This window comes from Panicum virgatum, chromosome 2N (assembly GCF_016808335.1).
Source record: "Panicum virgatum strain AP13 chromosome 2N, P.virgatum_v5, whole genome shotgun sequence".
Classification (NCBI taxonomy): Eukaryota; Viridiplantae; Streptophyta; class Magnoliopsida; order Poales; family Poaceae; genus Panicum; species Panicum virgatum.
In genome coordinates, this window is record NC_053146.1 from 45,553,224 (window position 1) to 45,573,775 (window position 20,552).

Sequence of the window (20,552 nt, forward strand, 5' to 3'; positions counted from 1 at the left end):
CAGTGGTAAGCAACGTTCTCGTCAACAGCGAGACGCATATGGTGACTTCATCAATGTCAAGGATCTGTCGGCTCGGTGTTCGAAGATACTCATAGGAGCAGAGCTTATGTACGTGTGTTCATAGGAGTGAGTGTGCGTATATTACGAATGTCTGAGTTATATTGTGTACCATACAATAGACCGGTCCAGAAACATAGAAAAAAGGGGAGAAGTCCAGAAAGAAAAAGCGAGCAAACAATATTCCTTATCTTGTTCCTTGTGACGTTTTATCAACATCCCAACTTCACCGTTAACTAGCAAATAGACTAGCCCATACATCCTAATAGGTCCTAACTGCACCTTCAAAAGTTTTCAGACAATAAGAGAGAGAGAGAGAGAGAGAGCTGTACCTCGCAAAAAATATATAATAAGAGAGAAAAAGAACTGTTCACTGGCGTTAGCTATCCTATTTTGATTTTGATCTGGCAAGTCTATTAATGTAATTTTTGAATAAATGGTGCAAATTTGAGTTTGCATGCACGCAACAAGTTGAGAAGAAAAAAGAAAAAATGCAGCTTAATTATGTTTCAGAGCGCAGATAATAACTAGGCTTTCTGAAGAATATTATATCACATGATTGGAAGGGACTTTATGAGAAATTGGGGAGACACTACCAGAGAATGCAGGCAAAATTCAGGCCATGTTTAGTTCCAAAAAATTTCATACAGTGCCCGTCACATCAAATCTTCGGACACATACATAGAGTATTAAATACAGTTGTTAAAAATAACTAATTACACAGCTTAACTATTTCATACTAGACGAATCTTTTAAGTCTAATTAGTTCATGATTGGATATTAATTGTCAAATAACAACAAAATGTGCTACAGTACCAAAACCCAATCTTTTTCGCGAACTAAACACAACCTCAGTTTTAGATACTCCCTCCGTCCTGAAATGTAGGTCATTCTGGAGTTTTTATGATAGATTATGGATGTGTAGAAAAGACTCTTCTACCTCTAATTATTAAGCATTGGGACTCTATTTGGTCACTAAATATGTGCTAATTAAAGTAGTATGCTCTTTTCCATGCACCTCCTCAACATGCATCTCCCCCTACATGGTTGCATGCACGTCTTCCTATTGGGAAATATCGAAAAACAATGCACAATTATAATCGTCTTATATTTGTGAACAAATTTTGAATTCTAGAGTGCCCTACATTTCAGGACGGAGGGAGTATGTTGCGGTCATTGACTTGGCTATCAGGTAACATCTGGGGGGACATCATTGATATCCTTGTTGTCATCAGAGAATTCCCAGGTATGGTCCCATCTTACTGTGTCAAACATGCACATCCACCATAGAGTAATCTTAGCTTTCACTAGACACACACATGATTCACATATTAGCTTTTCAACGGTTTGGTCCATGCCTCAGCATATGGAATGCCAGCCTACAAGCGTGACCTATACCACACTCGAGTGGGGGGTCCCGAAAGCTTAACCTATGACATGTTGTTTATGTGTAAGTAGAGATCTGGCTAGAAAGATCAGGCTAACATCTAAATGATATTATTAAATGGTTTTTTAGGTATATCATGCCTTCCCTTTTAACCAAATCTAGTGGGACACTCTTGTGACTCCCAGTTGTTCCCTACCATTCCCACTTCAAAACATGCTTAATTTCTAGATTTTTTTCCGGCACTATTCCACCAATGCGGAAAAGGGAAAAGTTCGAATATTCCGGCATAAACTGAATTAAACCTTTTGCAGTGGTATATGTCGGGTCAGGGAAATTTACAATGATAACGTGCATGTTAGTTTCTGAGCCGTGGAATCTGCAAGCAAATAGACAAAGCAGAGTTTTTTTTTTGTGAAAAGGAGAATCTATTATCTTATTATTTGGCCAACAAACGGAGCCTCCACGTTCGCTCTCAAAATCTAGAAATTCCCACATTAATTGTAGAAAAATAAAAAAAATAAAAATTACCCATCATTGCCATTACAATAGAAATTAGCCTAAAATACCCCTGTGCCTAATTAAAAATCACCCACCAATGACATTATGAAAAATTAAATATAAAATATCATTTAGCTATATATCAGCTACAAACATATACTGTTAATAAAAACTAAAGCTAACAACAATCAATCAAAATAAAATAAAAATAAGAATAATTATATGTATAATATTATTAAAGCTCGACAAATTAAATTGTTATTATAGGTAGATCATATTTGAATTGTTTTAACCAACAATAAAATATAATTTACGATAATGAATAGGGTGATGTATTGTAAAAAATAGTATAATCTTTAAGTAAGGATTCAAGGACATGAGAATTTTTGAATTTTCAATACTAGCCACGCAAATGCGCAGACTATAAGGCTAGTTATATTAATAGAAAGCACTGCACATCCCCACAATTTTACAGAAAGCACCGTGGATAATTTAAAATAAACCCTTCCACCATATATACTTAATTCTAAATAAATCCCTAATCTTTTCAGAATAGCCCGGTTATTTTCTAAAATTACAATCAAATCCTTCCACCATCAAAACTATTTACAAATAGGCCCCTGAACCCCAGTTTAACCCCTAAACCTCTTTGTAACATATCATTTCATGCGCCAAACAACCTCCGATCGACCTGAAACTTTACTACGCCGTTCCTAACATAGTTTTGGCCGTGTCATTAGAAAACCGTCCAAAAATATTACTCCTATCTCCATATCTTAATTGTTTCCGATTTGAGCTCAGCGATAAAACCTTTATTTCATTTTCTTGATTGTGTGCTTGCTTGTGTGCGTCATAGATCACGGTGTGAATGAGGGAGAACCCGTCGACGAGCAGTACTGCGAGCAAGTGAACGAAGACTAGTTCCGCGACCCTGAACCCGAAGGACAGTACCTCGATCTGGACTTCCCGGAAGGCTTTGAGAACGACAAGTTCAATCCCGCGCCTTTGATGCATGTTTTGTCCCCGTTTTTATAAACACAACCTATTGACCTGTTTTACAAAATTGCATATGTTTTGACTGCTGAAAACATGGTTGGATAGCCACCCCTTGATCTGTTATAATCATTCCTTGACCAACTAGATTAAAGTCTGAAGGTGATTTGTTTGGATATTAATCGCTGCTAGAATGCTTAGGACCTTAAACACGATATAACTTATTTTATAAAGAAAATGTGTGAGTGTGTGTGGAAAGAGAAAATGTGGAATTTTCGAAAGATGAGTTTAGACGGGATGGATGGCACTTCTGTGTGAATTGCCAAATGGTGTGCTCGTACCTGTGTGGTAGAGCAAGGAAGGGAGATATCCATTTTGTCACAATTAAGGACCGAGTTGGTGTGTCATCTTGCCTAACTCCACTACCGTGCAAACCACTCGACCGTTGTATGAGCAACGGCTTAGCATAAACCCCACTAGTTAGTCTATTAGCCATCAGGAGAGCTGAGAGCAACGGGTGACCAAGGAGAAGGGATAAGCTCTGTGTGACTGATGCCCCGGTTAAACCTTGGTGATAGGTCGATGACCCCTTGGTGGATCCCGTGGTGGCTAGTCAGGTCTAGCTAAGGTGAGTAATGGCTTTGTTGTGATCTGCACCGACACTAAGGTGATCGTGCTGTGCTACCCCGCTTGTGGGTAAAGTTGCACATCTCTGCAGAGTGTAAAACCTATTCGAATAGTCGTGCCCACGGTACTGGGCGAGTTACGGTTTGGTCATACAACTAGAGTATCTTCTGGGAATGGATGGATTGGCGTGAGTTGTTTTAGAAAAGTGTCCGGCAGTTGTGCCGTGTGCTATGGCGGATGAGGAGTCCGGTAGCAATTTAAAACCGGGATCCTATGTGGATCAACCCTACGTGTTACTCAGTGCGAGATAATGGCTTTTGAAAACCCCTTTCTTTCAAATAAACCCATGCATAAAAATTAGCTTTTCGCAATTTAAACCCTAGCCTTACCCTTGATTTACCCTGTGCATTATACTCTGTTTATACCCCCCTCCGTGGGTGTGGTTGGACTTGCTGAGTACGTTTGTACTCACCCCATTCTTAATTTTTACAGAGGAAGATCAAGACTTCTTTCCCGAAGACGTTGAGTAGGAGTTCCGTCCTGCACCCAACCTTGCCTGTGGATAGGGTCACCCGCAGGAAGCTCCGTATGGCGCAAGACTCTGATGACCTCTTCGTAGTTAATGTTGTTGTATGGGTTTTAGTTGTTATCCTCGCGATAGTGGCGCTCCACTGTCCATTAACGCGTAGAGTTGTACGGTGATGTACTATCTGATGTAATAAATGTGTTATCAACCTCCTGTGACTTATATTATATCACATTTAAGTCTTCTCTTACGAGGGGACGCTTCAAATCTCTTGCTGCTCTTCCTCGCTCTCGACGATGATGGCCGATGTGCTTGGGAGGCCATTTACTCGGTTTCGGTGCCTAGCAGTAAGTCCTCCTCTGCGGTCTCCTCCACAAGCTGGGGGTCTCGTCGAGTGTCTTAGCAGTAAGTCCTCTGCGGTCTCCTCCACAAGCTGGGGGTCTCGTCGAGTGTCTTGGGCGAGCTGCTCTCTGCGTGAAGATCCAAGGACTTTGCTTTCAAATTTGAGTGGGTTGAGGGTCTTGTACGCAAATTTACACCTCTGGACGATGGGGATTATGGACTATGTTGTAAAATTCCTTTCTTCCAGGGTGTTGGTTGTAAAAGCCCAGTTTTTATAAACGGGGATCCTTGTCCCTTCGAAAAAAAACGCGTCCATGATCTCCTGGAGCGTGCCGCCGCGGTGTAGATGGCCGCTGGCGAAAAGGTGAGGTTTGCTTCACCACCAGCGGCAGCAGGGGCGAGGTGCTCGGTGAGGCAGAGTGAGAGCCGTCAGGCCGGCGCTGTTGGACCTGCACACGGGCTCTATCCTTCACCCTTTGCGCGCCATGGAGAACATGGCCACAGCTCGTGCAGTATAAATCTCTCATTTGCACTCCATACATCATATTCTTTTCTTTAAGATTACATAGTACAACTTAGATACTCACAATATACGCACACTCATATTCCTATAAACACACGTACACAAATCCTATCCTTAGGCTGAATGCAAAATATCGTTAATCCCAAAATATTTTCTCACAAGGGGAGTCGAACCCAAGACCTCAGGTGCTACTGAGGCTCTTGCAACCATCAGACTACAGACTTTTTCGCCTCCATACCTCATATTCACCCCTTTGCTTTTTAGGAAACCTGATGTACACCTCGTTTGGAAAATTGTGCTTTCTATTTCCACATATTATTACCAAGTTAGGAAGAAACTCTGAGGCTGCAATGTAATTGGAACCGGCGTTTAGTTCAATCTAAGATTTTTACGATGATGAATAGATATTACTTCCAAATTTGCAAATTTCTCACCTTAATAGTTCCATTTATTTAATTTTTAAATTTCAAAGATTTCTAGGATTGATATAACAGATGCAATCCAATTGCTAGTGAACAGATGCAATCCAAACGGAGGCTAATCTTTACTTTTTTTCTTTATTACCTCTTTCTAAAAAATATATATATAGTTGGTATAAATATCAGATAAATATAATTGCTCGTATGTTAGTCTATAGAGATCTACATGATCGAGTTGTGGATGGAGAGCTAGTTCGACTCGCATATATATAAGATAAACTAAGATTCACCTGTCAACAATATAAGACAGATCAAATTAAAAATTTAAGTGAGAATTTAATTCACGTGTTGCCCGTGGACCCATCGGCGTGGCCCACCCCATTTTTCTTTACCTCGCCGTGGGTGCAGTCAAGCTGCCGCCCCCAAAGCTACGACTCGTTGTGAAGCCGATCTGCAGAACTAGATGCGCCACGCGCGCATGGCCATGCTCTTACAAACATTTTATCATACACCTCGAGTGCAAAGTCAACATGTATTCTTCTAAGATTTATCAATTCGTGGAACAAATATGACTATTTCAACTAAATATGATTCGTGTTGTGGAGATTAGAGATTAGAGATTAAATTAAATATTAACATTAGAATAAACAGATAGATAATGGATATGAGTAAGAGGGCATTGCTAGTTAGTCTTTCCGTGACTGAATGAGTACAATCTGCCTCAGCACTTCCACAAATTCGTCTCTTCAACACCAATTTGTCCTTACTCTACGGCATCTGCACTTTACGTTCCATCAATCTGTTTTTTTTTTGGCGAAAATCCTGTCTCATATGTCTGCTACGCTTGTTGCCTTCCACCAATTTGTCAACGCATCCACCTGAGATCTGCTGGTCAGCACGGACGCTCAGCTTCATCACCTTCCCAAGCTCAATCTTCCCCGGTCCACTCCATCTCCAACCCCCAACAAACTCCATAGACTAAGGCCTTGTTTAGTTGCGTAAAGATTTGGGTGTAAAACACTGTAGCACTTTCGTTTGTATTTGATAATTATTGTCCCGCCATGGGTTAACTAGGCTCAAAAGATTCGTCTCGCAAATTACAATCTAACTGTGTAATTAGTTATTTTATTTAGCTACATTTAATACTTCATGCATGCGTTAAAACATTCGATGTGATGGGGAATCTTGTAAAGTTTTGGAATTTTGAAGGGAACTAAACAGGGCCTAATACCAAATGCCAAGCTCGTGTTCAATTCCTAAATCCATTTCCGACCCCATTTCCATCTGAGCACGCCCCGCGCTCAAGAACTTGCCAAGAAACCATCAGTAATTCGCCAAGAGACCATGCTGAACCTGGACGAGGACGCCGCCATGGATGCGGACCGCCTCGTCGGCGAGGAGCCGGGATCGCCGTCGCAGCAGCCCGGCGGCGAGCGGGCCTGGGCGGCGGCCGTGCTGGAGCCGGTGCGGTGGGTGCGGATGCTGTGCCGGGAGCTGGGCGCGACGTTCGTGGCCGGGGTGGTGCTGGTGTACGGCCTCAGCCAGGGCTTCGCCGGCTCCTTCTTCAGGGTGGCGTCGGACTACTATTGGAAGGACGTGCAGCGGGTGCAGCCGGCCACCGTGCAGTTCCTCTCCGTCTTCTTCTACGTGCCGTGGGTGCTCAAGCCGCTCTGGGGGGTCATGACCGATGTCTTCCCCGTCCACGGGTACCGCCGCCGCCCGTACTTCCTCTTCTCAGGTCAGCCACCCGGCCGGGTATCCATCTACATAGATAAATTTTCCCTTCAAAAGAATCATTTCAAAGGCATGATTTTTATCTGTTGCTATTAGTATCATGTACTAGTATATACTAATTTCAGTACTGTGCTTATGCAAATACAGATTTAGTTCATGATTTACCTATGCTTTACTATTAAGCACTTTGAATTTGGAGATTTTAGCTGGTTGCAATTGTCTATGTTCTTGCTTGATAATGATTCCACAGATGTTGTGGCTTAACAGAAAACATAGTTCTAATTCAGCTTTTTTTGCGGGTAGTTCAAATTCAGCTTGACCATTGCTGGTTGTTGTCTAATGTCTATGCGGACTGAAAAGGATTTTGTTGACTATGGCTTACCGAAGTGGAGTGGGTTTGAATACTTGGCAGTGTGCGCATTATTTATTGGATGTTCGATCTAAATTATTAGGAGAAAAGTTTATGGATGAGGTGGTGTTCGGCGGTTCTGCCCACTTTATGGGAGCGAAAGAGACTATTTGGTACATGTCACTTACAGCAGAGTTTCAGCATTTCAAAGTCCAGGGCTTATCTACTTATTTGTTGTAACTGAAACATAGTTCTAATCTAACTTAACAGTTGCTGGTTGGTCTCTATGTGAGGGTAAAAAGGATGGTAAGATAGTGTTTCGACTGTGACATACTGGTGTGGAGTAGGTTTTAAATCATTGGCGATGTGTGCGTGTTTATTACATGTTTGTTTTTATTCAGTCAGTGAAAATTTATGGGTGGTGCTTTTCCCTCATTATGGGGACTATTTGGTGCATGTCACTTTCAGCCTCTTTAGTTATTCCTGGCCCAGTTTCAGTATATATTATCTAGATCTTGTCTAGCCGTGTGTGTTGTAACCTTGTCATTGTACACACTTCAATCCATGTCTTCAGTTTTGAGACCACCGTGTTATTATTCATTTGAGCATTGTCCTATCAGTTTAATTTGTAATGAAAAATTGTTATTCTCCTTGAGTCATTTGAGCAACAGGAACATTTAAGCTAAACTCTTGACCTTTTTTTACGAGCCTTTAACTTCTTAATTTTTAGATACTGATTCTCAGAATGATGTACCTGTAACACATGATGCCGTAATAAATTAGTAGGAGTTAGTTGTTTTTACATATTATTCTAGTAGATTTAAGGTGAAAATAGGACAAAAATGCAAAGATAATTGTTAGTCATAGTGTTACTCTATCATTGCCCCAGAAAAAAAGATATTTAATAGATTACTGCTTTATAGCTGCATATTTGGTTACCGATTCTCAGGTTACTTTATCACTGTTACTTTATGTTTTTGCCGTAGTAGGCCAATGGTAGCAGCAATTATAGACGGTTTTTTGTGGGAAACAGTCGGACTCCCTATTGAGAGCATCAAATTTAGACTTTGCTGATAAATCCTCATTTACTTTTCATGGTGGTAGGAATACTTGGAATAGTCTCAGCTACTATTGTTGCAATGGCTACCGGACTCCCAGTGAGTTCTGCTGTACTTTGCTTGGTGGGAATCTCAACAGCAGTCGCCATTGCTGATGTAACGATAGATGCTTGCATCGCAAAGAACAGTATTGATAAGCCGGCGTTGGCTCCAGACATGCAGAGTCTTTGTGCATTATCATCATCTCTAGGTGCACTTATTGGGTATGCCACAAGTGGCATGTTTGTCCACCATCTTGGGGCCCAGGTCAGTTTCTGCCAAATGCTCTAAGTTGCTAAGCTTCATTGTCTTGGTTCAGTGAAGAATTATATGTTGAATGAATTTTTGCTCACCATAGGGTGCATTAGGTGTGATGGCTATACCTCCAGCCACAGTGGTTTTCCTTGGATTTTTTATATATGAGCTGAAAACGTATCAACATAGTGTTAAAGAGAAGGTATGTTGATCACCGATCTTGCACCATTCAGTTGTGATCGTTTTTATTTGTTTGCACAGGAATTTTAAATTTGAACCTCTTTTATTGCTTCATTTTGGCAAACATGATGTTCTTTTTTTTTCTCGAACGCGCAGGAGAACTGCGCATCAACAAACATGATGTTCTATTTGACATCACCTCATGCTGCTTGTGTTTGTCCAAGCTGAATTGTGGTTTTCTATACCATACCATCCTTCTGGGATACCTGCTCCTAGGAAAATTCAGAATAATATGAATCTGATACTTCATTATTTGATATTCTTCAAGTCAATTTTAAATAAATTCACAATTTCTCAGTTGAACGTCAAGTGGACATAGAGAGTTAACTGAACAGGTGTAGATGCATACATGTGGGGAAGAAATAAGAATCTGTAGTGATGAAAGATACATCAAAAGTGGAGAATAATTGATATGCTAATGAAATGCAGGTTTTAAATAAAGTTAGTGGGGCAGTGAAGGGAATGGTTCGGACTATAAAGTATCCAGTAGTGTGGAAACCATCTCTTTACATGTTCCTATCTCTGGCTCTGAGTATCAGCACCCATGAGGGGCAGTTCTACTGGTACACTAACAAGACACCACCAAATCCTGGATTTTCACAGGTAAAAGTAGTTCTCCTTACCTCCTTAATGACATTGCTAATTAGCAGATCTGTTAATTGGAGCAATGATAACTTTGATCTGCAACATAATAGCTTGGTCCTTCACCATCTGAATCTCCATGGCATGCATGACCCAAATATAGAACCTGAACTACAGAATGTTCAGAAAAATGAGTATGCAGTTCATAGTAGTAGTTAGCTGGATTCTGATAGTGGAGGCCATACTATAGCACCTGCAGCCCCATGCATCTCGAAGTGCCTTTAGAGTAAATAGATCAACGGGTTCTACTGCTAGTCAGTTGTAGACGCGCAGGATCTTAGCGAAAGATTCAGTTGAATTAATTGCTGTAGTCATACAGGTGAGGAGGAAAGGGGTGTATTGAACTGGAAACTGGAAGTAGAATAATACCAGTTAAATTAAACTTGGTGTATGTGGTTCATTCGTCGTTGATATGGTCCTGACATGGAGTTGATTTTTCTATAATACTTCTCTGAAAACATTTAGGCATTGTGTAGTAGGCATACTACTTCCTTGCTTACTTTCTCCACATCTTCATCTTATGGTGAATTTCACTTTTTATTATATACAGTTACCTTTCAATCTCCGAAGCATATTTATATCTTTATCCTTATAATACTAAAAGTGATGAGAGACTTAAGACATTACAAAACACAAGAACGAAAAATAGAAAATAGAACACTGAGGTACAACACCAGATTAGTCTTGTCTCAACAAGGAGATATGCTTTCAAGGACAGAGAAAATAAATCAAGTGTATTTAATGAAAAAAAATCAGCCAATGCCAAACAGAACATAAGAGCAATGCCAATTGTTAGCCATAGTGAAAGTAGGAGAACGAGAACAGTATATACATTTGCATGAAATCATTGTTGAACCTATCTCCATATACATGCAGGAGTTCGTCGGGCTGGTCCACGCCATCGGCGCGGTGGCGTCCATGGTGGGCGTGCTCATCTACCACAAGTGGCTCAAGGACTACCCGTTCCGGAGCATCCTCTTTTACGCGCAGCTCCTCTACGGCGCCTCCGGGCTCCTGGACCTCACCTTCGTGCTCCGCTGGAACCTGGCGCTCGGCGTGCCCGACGCCGCCTTCGTGACCCTGGAGGAGTGCGTCTCCCGCGTGGTGGGCCGCGTCCGGCTGATGCCGATGATGGTGCTGAGCACCAAGCTGTGCCCGCCCGGCGTGGAGGGCACCTTCTTCGCGCTGCTCATGTGCATCGACAGCCTCGGCATGCTGGCGGCCAAGGCCGGCGGCGCCGCCGTGCTGCGCGCGCTGCGCGTGACGAGGGCCGACTTCGGGCACCTCTGGCTCGCCGTGCTGCTCAGGAACGTGCTCAGGCTCGCCACGCTGGGGGCCATCTCCCTCGTGCCCACGGCTGACCAGACGGACGTGCTGGTGCCGGGCGAGCTCCTGGCGAGCTCGCCGGCGGCCGTGGCCGATGGCGAGGAGGAGAGGCTCCAGCTCGCGATGCTCACTTCCCACACCGACGATGTATGACATATGATCCACGTTGTTGTGTACAAAAGGAAATGAAAAAACGGGCGAATTGAGCAATGGACCATGGTCATGCATGGCTAGTGTCACATCACTGCATTCTGTCATCCTAGTACTCCCTCTGTCCTTTTTTGTTTGTCGCTTGAGAAATGTGATCTCTCTCTTTTTTTTTTTAAGCACCCAGAGCACTGGGGAATCATTTTTAAGAACTCGAATGGGCATCTATGCTGACCGCACGCTCAGACATAGATGAGGCTGTCAGAGATGTCTTGGAACGCGCCTACCAGACAACACACGCACACCCACACACCCACACACATATACACCAGCCCGGTCCCCTCTAGGGAAATACCCCCGTGCGACACCGGGGCTGCTCCCGACGAGAATCGAACCCCGGAGCCCGGTCCCCTCTGGGGAAATACCCCCGTGCGACACCGGGGCTGCTCCCGACGAGAATCGAACCCCGGTGGGCGGGCTGGCCACCGCCAGCGCTCACCACCGAGCTATCAGCTCGTTCGCAAATGTGATCTTCTCACAATCACGGTTTCCTAGCGACGCTTAAAAGAGGACAGAGGGAGTAGATCTCAAACTGCACCACTTGGAGCAGAGGTACGGTGGGCTTTCTCTTCCTAATTTCCTGATCGAGCTTAGGCTAGCTCCAACGGTGCCCCCCATCCCTCCCCCCACCCCATATCCGGGGAGCTATAGGGGGAAATCCGATCCAACGGTTCCCCCTATAGCTCCCCTTATATACGGGGGGAGTTGAAACTCCCCCCACATATAGAGTGAGTTCCAACTCCCCCTATATCTCTAATCACACCGTTTCTTCACGATATTAATCCCGTTTGAGCCCCGTAACATGATGATAATGTGTATTATGAAAGTACAAATACTGTATGATTTTTTTAATTCAAAAACGTTAAATAAATAGTTAGTTAATGAGTGATAGTATATAGGGGGAATAGATATGGGGGAATGGTTGGAGAGAAGGAGTTATGGGGGGAGGAATCTTTTAGAGGGAGGTAGTAAAATATAGTAAATAGTACGTTTGGGGGGAGTTGGATGGGAGGAATGATTGGAGAAAGCCTTATAAGATCATGGACCTCTCACTCTTATCGAGCAGACACGAAGTTGTACCAGCCGGCGCGATCCATTGGTACTATTACCATCAAAGGGCGTATCTAGTACTGTGGGTTTCCCCGCACTGTGTGGGGCCTGGGGGAATGATTGTTTTAAGCCACCACAAGTCTTTCCTGGACAAATACGCAGAGGCTGGATCTTCTGGTTACAGTAGGCTCTACTGCTACACCAAGTCTACCCTTCATTATTACTAAGGATGGATTTCGGATCGGATACCGATAAAATTAGACCTGAATGTCATATTTTACCACATTTTAATCCGAATACGAATGGGAATACTGTTCTTCTCGGATATAAATATAGAACGGATAGTTTGAATTCGGATTCGGATGCGGATACTTTATCGATTTGAAACGTAGCATGTATCAATTTACTTTAACGATTTTTTTAGTAGATCGAAATCATTATACAAGTAGAGAGTAAAAAATTAGTAGATAGCTAATAAAAAAGAACATACTGATTTATGTATAGCTTTTATATTAAATATATAAAATTATTTTAAATGCAAAGTAAATAAATATTCAATAAATATTTAAATAATTAATATATATAATCTATCATAAAATAAATAAGTAATTTGAATCATATAAAATATTTTTTGTCATTAAATAAATATATTAAAATAGTTAAATTTAATTTTTATATTATTAACAATATTGGAATTAACATTATTAGTCATCTAGCTTCTTAAATCATTTAAATGGTGTACATCATTAAGTAATTAGCCATAGAGATAAATTTAAGATGATTTCACTAGTCATTTTTCTTTGCGGATTCGATATGGTCGGATATTTCATATTTATTTCGAATATAAATACGAAATCGGATATAGAAAAATTCTGAAAATCAAATTCGGATACATTCATATGGCATCCATATTAAATCGCATACGAATATGAATATCCATATTATCATTTTAAGTGGATACGAATCCGTATAATTTTAATGTTCAGCCATCCATATCCCTCCTTAATTACTACCATTACCATCCGAATAAGAAATGTCACCGGTCTCATCTGTCCCGGTTACTCTTTGCCAATTCCAGCTTCACATGACGATGTCTTTCTTCTTGCACACCAGATCAGAGGCAGAGCAGCACATGCGAGTAGGGTTGAAAACGGATGGAAATATTCCTGTTCCGACCCGTTCTGTTTTCTATTTTTGTCCGTCCGTTTCCGTATTTGTGGGATCCCGTTTCCGTATTTACGGAAGTAGAAATGAGGTTTTTCCGTCCGTTTCCGAGGAATCCCATTTTTACATAGAATTGACCCGTATTTATTCTGTTTTTTATCCCGTTTTTAATCTACATAAGATATGTCTAAAAATTGATATGTACAATGAAAGTGATCTAGGCCCCTAAGTGGGTTTTGGTGGTTAATGACAAAACACATGTGCATTTAATCGTGTAATTGAGCATGTGTGCAGGTGGTGAACATGTATAGGTGAATCAAGTAACGATATACGACTCTCAAAAAGGAAATGAAAAGGCGGAGTTCAAGTTTACTCAAGAAATTAGATTTTGAATTTGAAATTTGAGTATAGGAATGCTGTACTATCAAGAGGGACTTGGTTCAAGGGTTTTGATTTTGATCTTGTGCTCAAGAGAACCTATACAAACTTTTGTGAGCCACAAAACAATTCAAAGGAGCAAAAACCAGTGTTTTTCCCTGCCATACTCGGATACTCCGGGTATAGGGCCGGATACTCCGGACCCCGTTACCCGGAGTGTCCGGGCTCTGTTCAAAGTCTGAAAAATCAGGGTTGCCCGGAGTCTCCGGGCATATACCCGGAGTCTCCGGGTACCTGTAATATCCTGAAATTTCACTAAGCAAATCATGCGCTAAGTTGTTTTTCGTTGAGCTCGACTTCCCTTAAACCCTGAACCCAAGTCCCAGAAATTCTCCTGAACAACCCGACACCCGGTTTCAATTCGCGTCCCACCCATTTTTTTTTTCTGGCGCGATGTGTCGCGACCGGACGCCGCGAATCCCGCCCCCTCCTTTTTCCTCTCTCCTTTCCGACCGCGTGCCCCACCTCCCGCGGCCCGCACGCCACGCGTGGCCGACCGCGGCCGCGGTCGCCGCTGGCGCGCACCGCCCCTCCCCCTCCTTTTTCCTTTCTCTCCCTCCCTTTTCCCCATTTCCTTTTTCTTTAATTCTTTTTCCTATTTTCTTTTCCTTTTTCCCCTTTTTTCTTTTTCCTTTTTCTTTTCTCTCCCTCCCTCCTTCCTTTCTCCCTCCTCTGCCTCACTCCCGCTCGCTCGAGCCTCGCCAGGCCGGCTCCCTCCACGCACTCCCTGCTCCCTCTCCGGCCTGCCCTGGCCCGCCTGCCCGCACGCACCCGCCCTTCCCCGAGCACGGCCGCACGCCCGCGCCCGCTCCCAGCCCGCGCACCGCCCTTGCCCGCGACGCCGCCACGACACGGCCGCCCGCGCCGCGCACACCGACGCGGCGCACGCGTGCACGCTGCTGCTCCTGCCCCGACGCGTGCACACAAGCGCACGCCTCGCCGTGCCCATGTGAGCTCCGCGCACCGCTCGTCGCTGCGCCGCCTGCTGCCTGCTGCCCCGCTCGGCGCCGCTCGCGCGCACGCGCGGCACCACCTCGCCCCTGCGCGCCACGACGCGGCTGCCTGACCAGCGCCCCGCCATCACCGCCCCACCGCACGCCGCGACGCCCGCCGCTGGCGTCTCGCCCCGGCCCCGCTCGCCCTGTGCCCGCGTGCAGCCGCCGAGCCGCAGCGACGCGAGCTCCGCCGAGCCACGTGCGCCGCCCCGCCACCTTTGCTGCCGCCCCCCCTATGTCGCACAGCGCCGCTGGTCCCGCTCGCCGCCTGCCCGAGTGGTCAAGTCGCCGTTGTGCCACCTCGCCGGCCGCGCCGCCGCGTCCCGACGCCAGCAAGCGGCCGGAGCGCCATAACTCCGCCCCGCACCGCTCGCTGGACGCACCTACCGGCCGCCACCGGCTCACCCTACCCCCACCGCCTCATTTCTCCTATAAAAGGGGCCCCGAGCTCCCCGGCCAACCCCACAACCTCACCCGCCGGCCCTAGCCCCCTCTCCTAACCTGCAGCGCCGCCGCCGCAGCCATTCCCGCCCACCGCCGCCGGCCCACGTCGCCCCGCCTCTGCGCGCCATCCCAGCCCAAGGTGAGGCCGGGATCCCCTCCAGAGCGCCACCCTTCCCCTTCCCCCTCACTCCCGGCCGCCGCCCAAGCCCAGCGCTCCCGAATCGGGCCGCCACCGGCGAGCCGGCGCCCTTCCCCTGCTCTGCGATGGGAGTAAGGGGATGAGTGGCCGTTTTGCGTTTAGGCCCTCCCTCTCCTCCCATTCTGTTAAAGGACCCTTTTCCCTTATAACTTTTTTTTTCCAAAAAGAACCCTGCCCTTTGTTCTAATTCCAAGTGAACCCTTCCACATAAAAACATAATTCCAAGTATACCCTTGACCCTTCCAGTTTAGTCCAAAGGTTTCTAGAAATTACAGTTAGGCCCCTGCCTTCTCAAGAAATAATTACCACTAGGTCCCTGATTCCTGATCTAGCCCCTGAACCCTTACAAAACCTATCATTTCATGTATCGAACGAGCTCTGATCAACCCGAAACTTTACCCAGTATCTTTTAACTTAGTTCCGGCCATGTTGTTAGGAAACCACTCAAGGATGCCACTTCTATCTCCATATTTTATGTGTTTCCGTTTCGAGCTCAACGATAGATCTTTGTATTGATTGGATGTTTGTTGTGTGTGCTGTAGACCGCGGTGTGAACGAAGGAGAGCCCGCTAACGAGCAGTACTGCGAGCAAGGGAACGAGGATCAGTTCCACGACCCCGAGCCCGAAGGACAGGACTTCCCCGAAGGCTACGAAGACGGCAAGTTCAATCCCATCCTTTGATGCATGTTTTTGTCCTAGTTTTTAGGAACACAACCCAATGGCCTGTTTTATAAAGTTGCATATGTTTTACTTGCATGAAAACACGGTTGGATAGCCACCCCTTGATTTGTGACGACTATTCCTTGACCACCTAGATTAATGTCTGATTTTGCTTGGACGTTAATCGATATTAGAACGCTTAGGACTCTACTCATAATATAATTTATTTGATAAAGAAAATGTGTGCGTGTGGGAAGGGAATAAAATGTGGATTTTCGAAAGATGAGTATGGACGGGATGGACGGCATTTCTGTGTGAATTGCCGATTGGTGTGCTTATGCCTGTGTGGCAGGGCAAAGAAGGGAGTTATCCATCTTGTCGTGTCTAAGGACCGAGTTGGTGTGTCATCTCACCTAACTCTACTATCGTGCAAACCACTCGACCGTTGAATGGGCAACGGCGTAGCATAAATCCCACTAGTTGGTGTGGTAGCCATCAGGAGAGCTGAGAGCAACGGGTAACTAAGGAAAAGGGATAAGCCCCGAGTGACTTATGCCCGGTTATACCTAAGTGAACGGTCAATGACCCCTTGGTGCATCCCGTGATGGCTAGTCAGGCTTAGCTATGGTGGGTAATGGCTATGTTGGGATCTACACCGACGCGACGGTGTTCGAGTTGTGGTATCCTACTTGTGGGTAAAGTTGCACACCTCTGCAGAGTTAAGAATCTATTCGAATAGTCTGTGCCCACGGTATTGGGCGAGTTATGGTGTGGTCACATAACTAGTATTTCTCTGGGATGGGCTGGTGTGAGTTGTTTTGGAATCGTGTCCGGCAGTTGTGCCGTGTGCTACGACGGACGGGGAGTCCGGTAGCAGTTTTAAAATCTGGTCTCTATGTTACTGCAAAAAACTGATTTCTAAATGGTTTTCTATAAAATAAACCCCTGCATAAAATGTCGTTTTACTACAAATTAAACCGTAACCATTATCCTTGATTTACCTATGCATATTATTCTGTTATAACCCCCTCCGTGGGTGTGGTTGGACTTGCTGAGTACGTTTGTACTCACCCCACTCTTACTTTTTACAGAAGAAGATCCAGACTTCGTGCCAGACGACGCCGAGTAGGGTTACCGTTCTACACCCAACCTTGCCTGTGGTACCGGCCCTGTCGAGATGCCTCCGCTGTCGCAGTACTCTGAGCCCGTAGTAGACCCTATGTGGTTTGCGGTCTGGTGTTATGTTGTAGCTTGGTTAATAATTATCATCATCTGTATCGAGTGTCCTCCAAGGTTTGTACGGTTTTGAACCATCTGATGTAATAAATGTGGCATCGGCTTCCTGGGACTGGTGCTTTGTATCACATTTAAGTCTTCTCCTATGAGGGGACGCTTCAGTACCCTTTCGCCCAACGGCTATTTTTGGGCTGAAGACTATAAATACCCCCCATACCCCTTCAGCCCCCTCTCTTGCCACTTTGGACGAACAGAACTCAAACCTAAGCCAAAAAGAGCTCCTTCACTCTCCCTTCTTCATTCTTGAGTGATTCCCTTGAGGGATTCGAGTGAGAAGCAAGCAAGAGCAAGGATTAGTGCTAGTGAGCCCCATTTCCATCTCTTGAGCACTTGGTTTTGGTCAAGCTCGCGGATTCAAGTTTGTTACTCTTGGAGCCTTGTGCTCCTAGACGGCTAGGCGTGCTTGTGATTGCTCAACCAAGATTGTGAGCTGCACAAGAAGTTTGTAATCTTCATTCCTCGCCGAGGAATCCATAGTAAGTAACCTTGGCCTTGAGAGGTGATCTCGCCCTTGGGAGAGGAGCATAGGGGTTCTTGAGCACCGTCTCTCGAATTCTTCCTCAACGGAGACGTAGCACCTTCGGGTGTGAACTTCGGGAAACAAATCCTTGTCTCCTTTGTCTTAGTTTACTTGATTTCGTTGTCATTTGCTTGTGAGACTTCTTTTCTAGGGTTTGAGCTCGATCTACTCACTCACGAGTTTCTAGTGAACTTCGTTTGTTGAATATCAACCTTAAGGAACCCCTGGTGCTCTTTATCTAGCTCGATCTACTTTTCTTACAGAGATACTTGCAGTTTCGTTTCAGGTTGTTCAAACCCGGAGACTCCGGATATAGCTCCGGATACTCCGGACCACCAAACCCGGAGTATCCGGGCATATACCCGGAGTATCCGGGATAGTCTGTGTCTGACCCTTTTGTTAAGTGTTTTTAAATTGCAGATTGCCTATTCACCCCCCCTCTAGGCATCTTAAGATCCTTTCATACAAAAACATATCAATCACTAAGTATGTATGTTAACATGTTAACACATGGCATACTAGTGAATATTGGACTAATAACTTCGTACGTGTATATTATTTTGTGACTATGTTAATGTATACTCGAGAATATTTGATCGCGTTATTCTTTCTAGCTCAACGTCCGTACACTTCTAGAAAACGGGCCATCAGTTCAGACCAAAAATACCACTTGTTGTTTCACCCGGTACTAATATGAGCATCAGTACCTGGTGCAACGGCCAGCTGGTACTTTTGATCTGGACCAATAGCCAGGAGAGCCTTTGGCACTGGGTCAAGGCACAACCCGGTACCAATGATTAAGAATTGGCACCGGTTTGTACCAGAACCCGGAACTAATGAAAGAGATACCTTTTAGTACCGGGTGATAACACACACCGGTACTAAAAGTCGAGTTTTGGTACAGGTGGAAACCACCACCCGGTACCAAAGATGGTGCGCGGCCTCTCCGTTCAGATATTTATAAGTTTTCGGGCATCCTCTCTCTAGTCTACCGCTCTCATTTCTCTTCCTCTCGGCTCTCTACCTTATCCTTTCCTTTGGAGTGCTGCGGGGAGCGCTGGCCGGCGCTCGGAGCGCGCGGACCGCCGCCGCGCCGCTGCGGGGCGCACGGGCCGCCGCCGCTGCGGGGCGCTCGGGCCTCCGCCGGCCGCTTCCCACCCCACCCCACCACAAAGCCACGGCAGCCAAAGCCACAAAGCCGAGTTCCTCTGCTCCCCGAGCAGCCGAACAGAGTGGTCTCCAAAGCACTCCCCATGGTGATGGGAGCTGCGGCGTCCCCGGTCGTTCAGGTGAGCACCCACCACGACCGTGCCTTTCTCCTCTCCCCCGAGAACCAGAGTGCTCTTCAGTCTCATATGAGGTGCCAATTGGGTTGCTAGCTGAATGCTAACCTCTTGATTCGCGCATCGTCCTTTGCAGACTGTGGTGCTGAGGGTGTCCATCCACTGCCATGGCTGCAAGAAGAAGGTCCGGAGGGTGCTCAAGAGCGTCGAAGGTGCGTGCCTAGCTAGCTAGCTCGATGATGTCCTGGTTTGCTTGCATTTTAGGGCGTTTTTGCTGATGAATCGCGGTGGTCTCAGTTTGTGTTTTTGGTTCCAGGTGTGCAGAACGTGACGGTGGACGCCGCGTAGCACAAGGTGCCAGCAACGCCGGCAAGGATGATGCTGCGAAAGCGGCGGACAAGAAGCCGGAGGAGACGGACTTGGTGAATTTTTCCTCTTTTTTGAAACTTTTCTGAAATAGGGATCGTATGGATTGTATCGATCTTGTAAATTATCGATCTTGTAAATGATTTGTGGGATCTATAAATTTTGTATCGATCGATTCAGTATTTGTGTTTGATTCTTCGAATGATTTGTGGGATCCGTAAATTTTGTATGATGGATTTAGTATTTTTGTGGTTGATTCAGTACTACCTGTGAGGGTGCGAGTGTAACGGGAGAGGATGCGAGTGTAACGGGGAGCGTAACAGGAGGGGTGCGAGCGATGTGAGCGGAACAGGCGTGGGGGCTATTGGTACCGGTTGCTAACCAACCGGTAGCAAAGGGTACCTTAGGTACCGGGTGTTTTACCCGGTATTATAGGCAGTCATATTGGTCTCGGTTTGGTAGCACCGGTTGTAAAACCGGTACCAAAGTTTATTTTCAACCAGTACTGAAGGTGTCCTTTCTGTACTACCCGTATTTTCCAAATATGATCCCATTTCTACTAAAAAATATAGAAACAGAAATGGAAATGAGGTTTTTCTGTCCGTTTTCATCCCTGCATGCGAGCTTAACAATTCCACTCCAAGTACTACAGTGTGCGACGCCTCGGGCCCTTTGGCTTGGCTTTGGGTGCCGGTCGTCTTCCTCCGACCCAGGGGCTCGCACGCTGGGGTCGTGGCATCTGGCATCTTCTTCTCCGCGGCGGCCCGCCCAGACAAGGCTGCGTCGCTCGCTGACCGGCGCGCCTCGCCCTGCCGCGGACATTAATGTCACTCACGCCAGGTTTTCAATGCGTCCACCCACGCACTCTGATGACTAAACTCCCCGCCTCTGTTTCCTCGCCGCAAGATACTCCT

At 45.5% G+C, this 20,552-nt stretch overlaps 1 protein-coding gene across 1 annotated transcript; it reads left to right on the top strand.

The window, feature by feature from the left end:
• Positions 1-6,097: 6,097 nt before the first annotated feature.
• LOC120660701 (probable folate-biopterin transporter 6) lies at positions 6,098-11,301 on the top strand. Its single transcript, XM_039939323.1, has 6 exons — positions 6,098-6,350; positions 6,597-7,110; positions 8,560-8,819; positions 8,911-9,009; positions 9,477-9,650; positions 10,566-11,301. The coding sequence occupies exons 2-6, from the start codon at positions 6,717-6,719 to the stop codon at positions 11,166-11,168; spliced, it is 1,530 nt and encodes a 509-aa protein (XP_039795257.1). The 5' UTR covers positions 6,098-6,350; positions 6,597-6,716; the 3' UTR covers positions 11,169-11,301.
• The last annotated feature ends 9,251 nt before the right edge of the window (positions 11,302-20,552 follow it).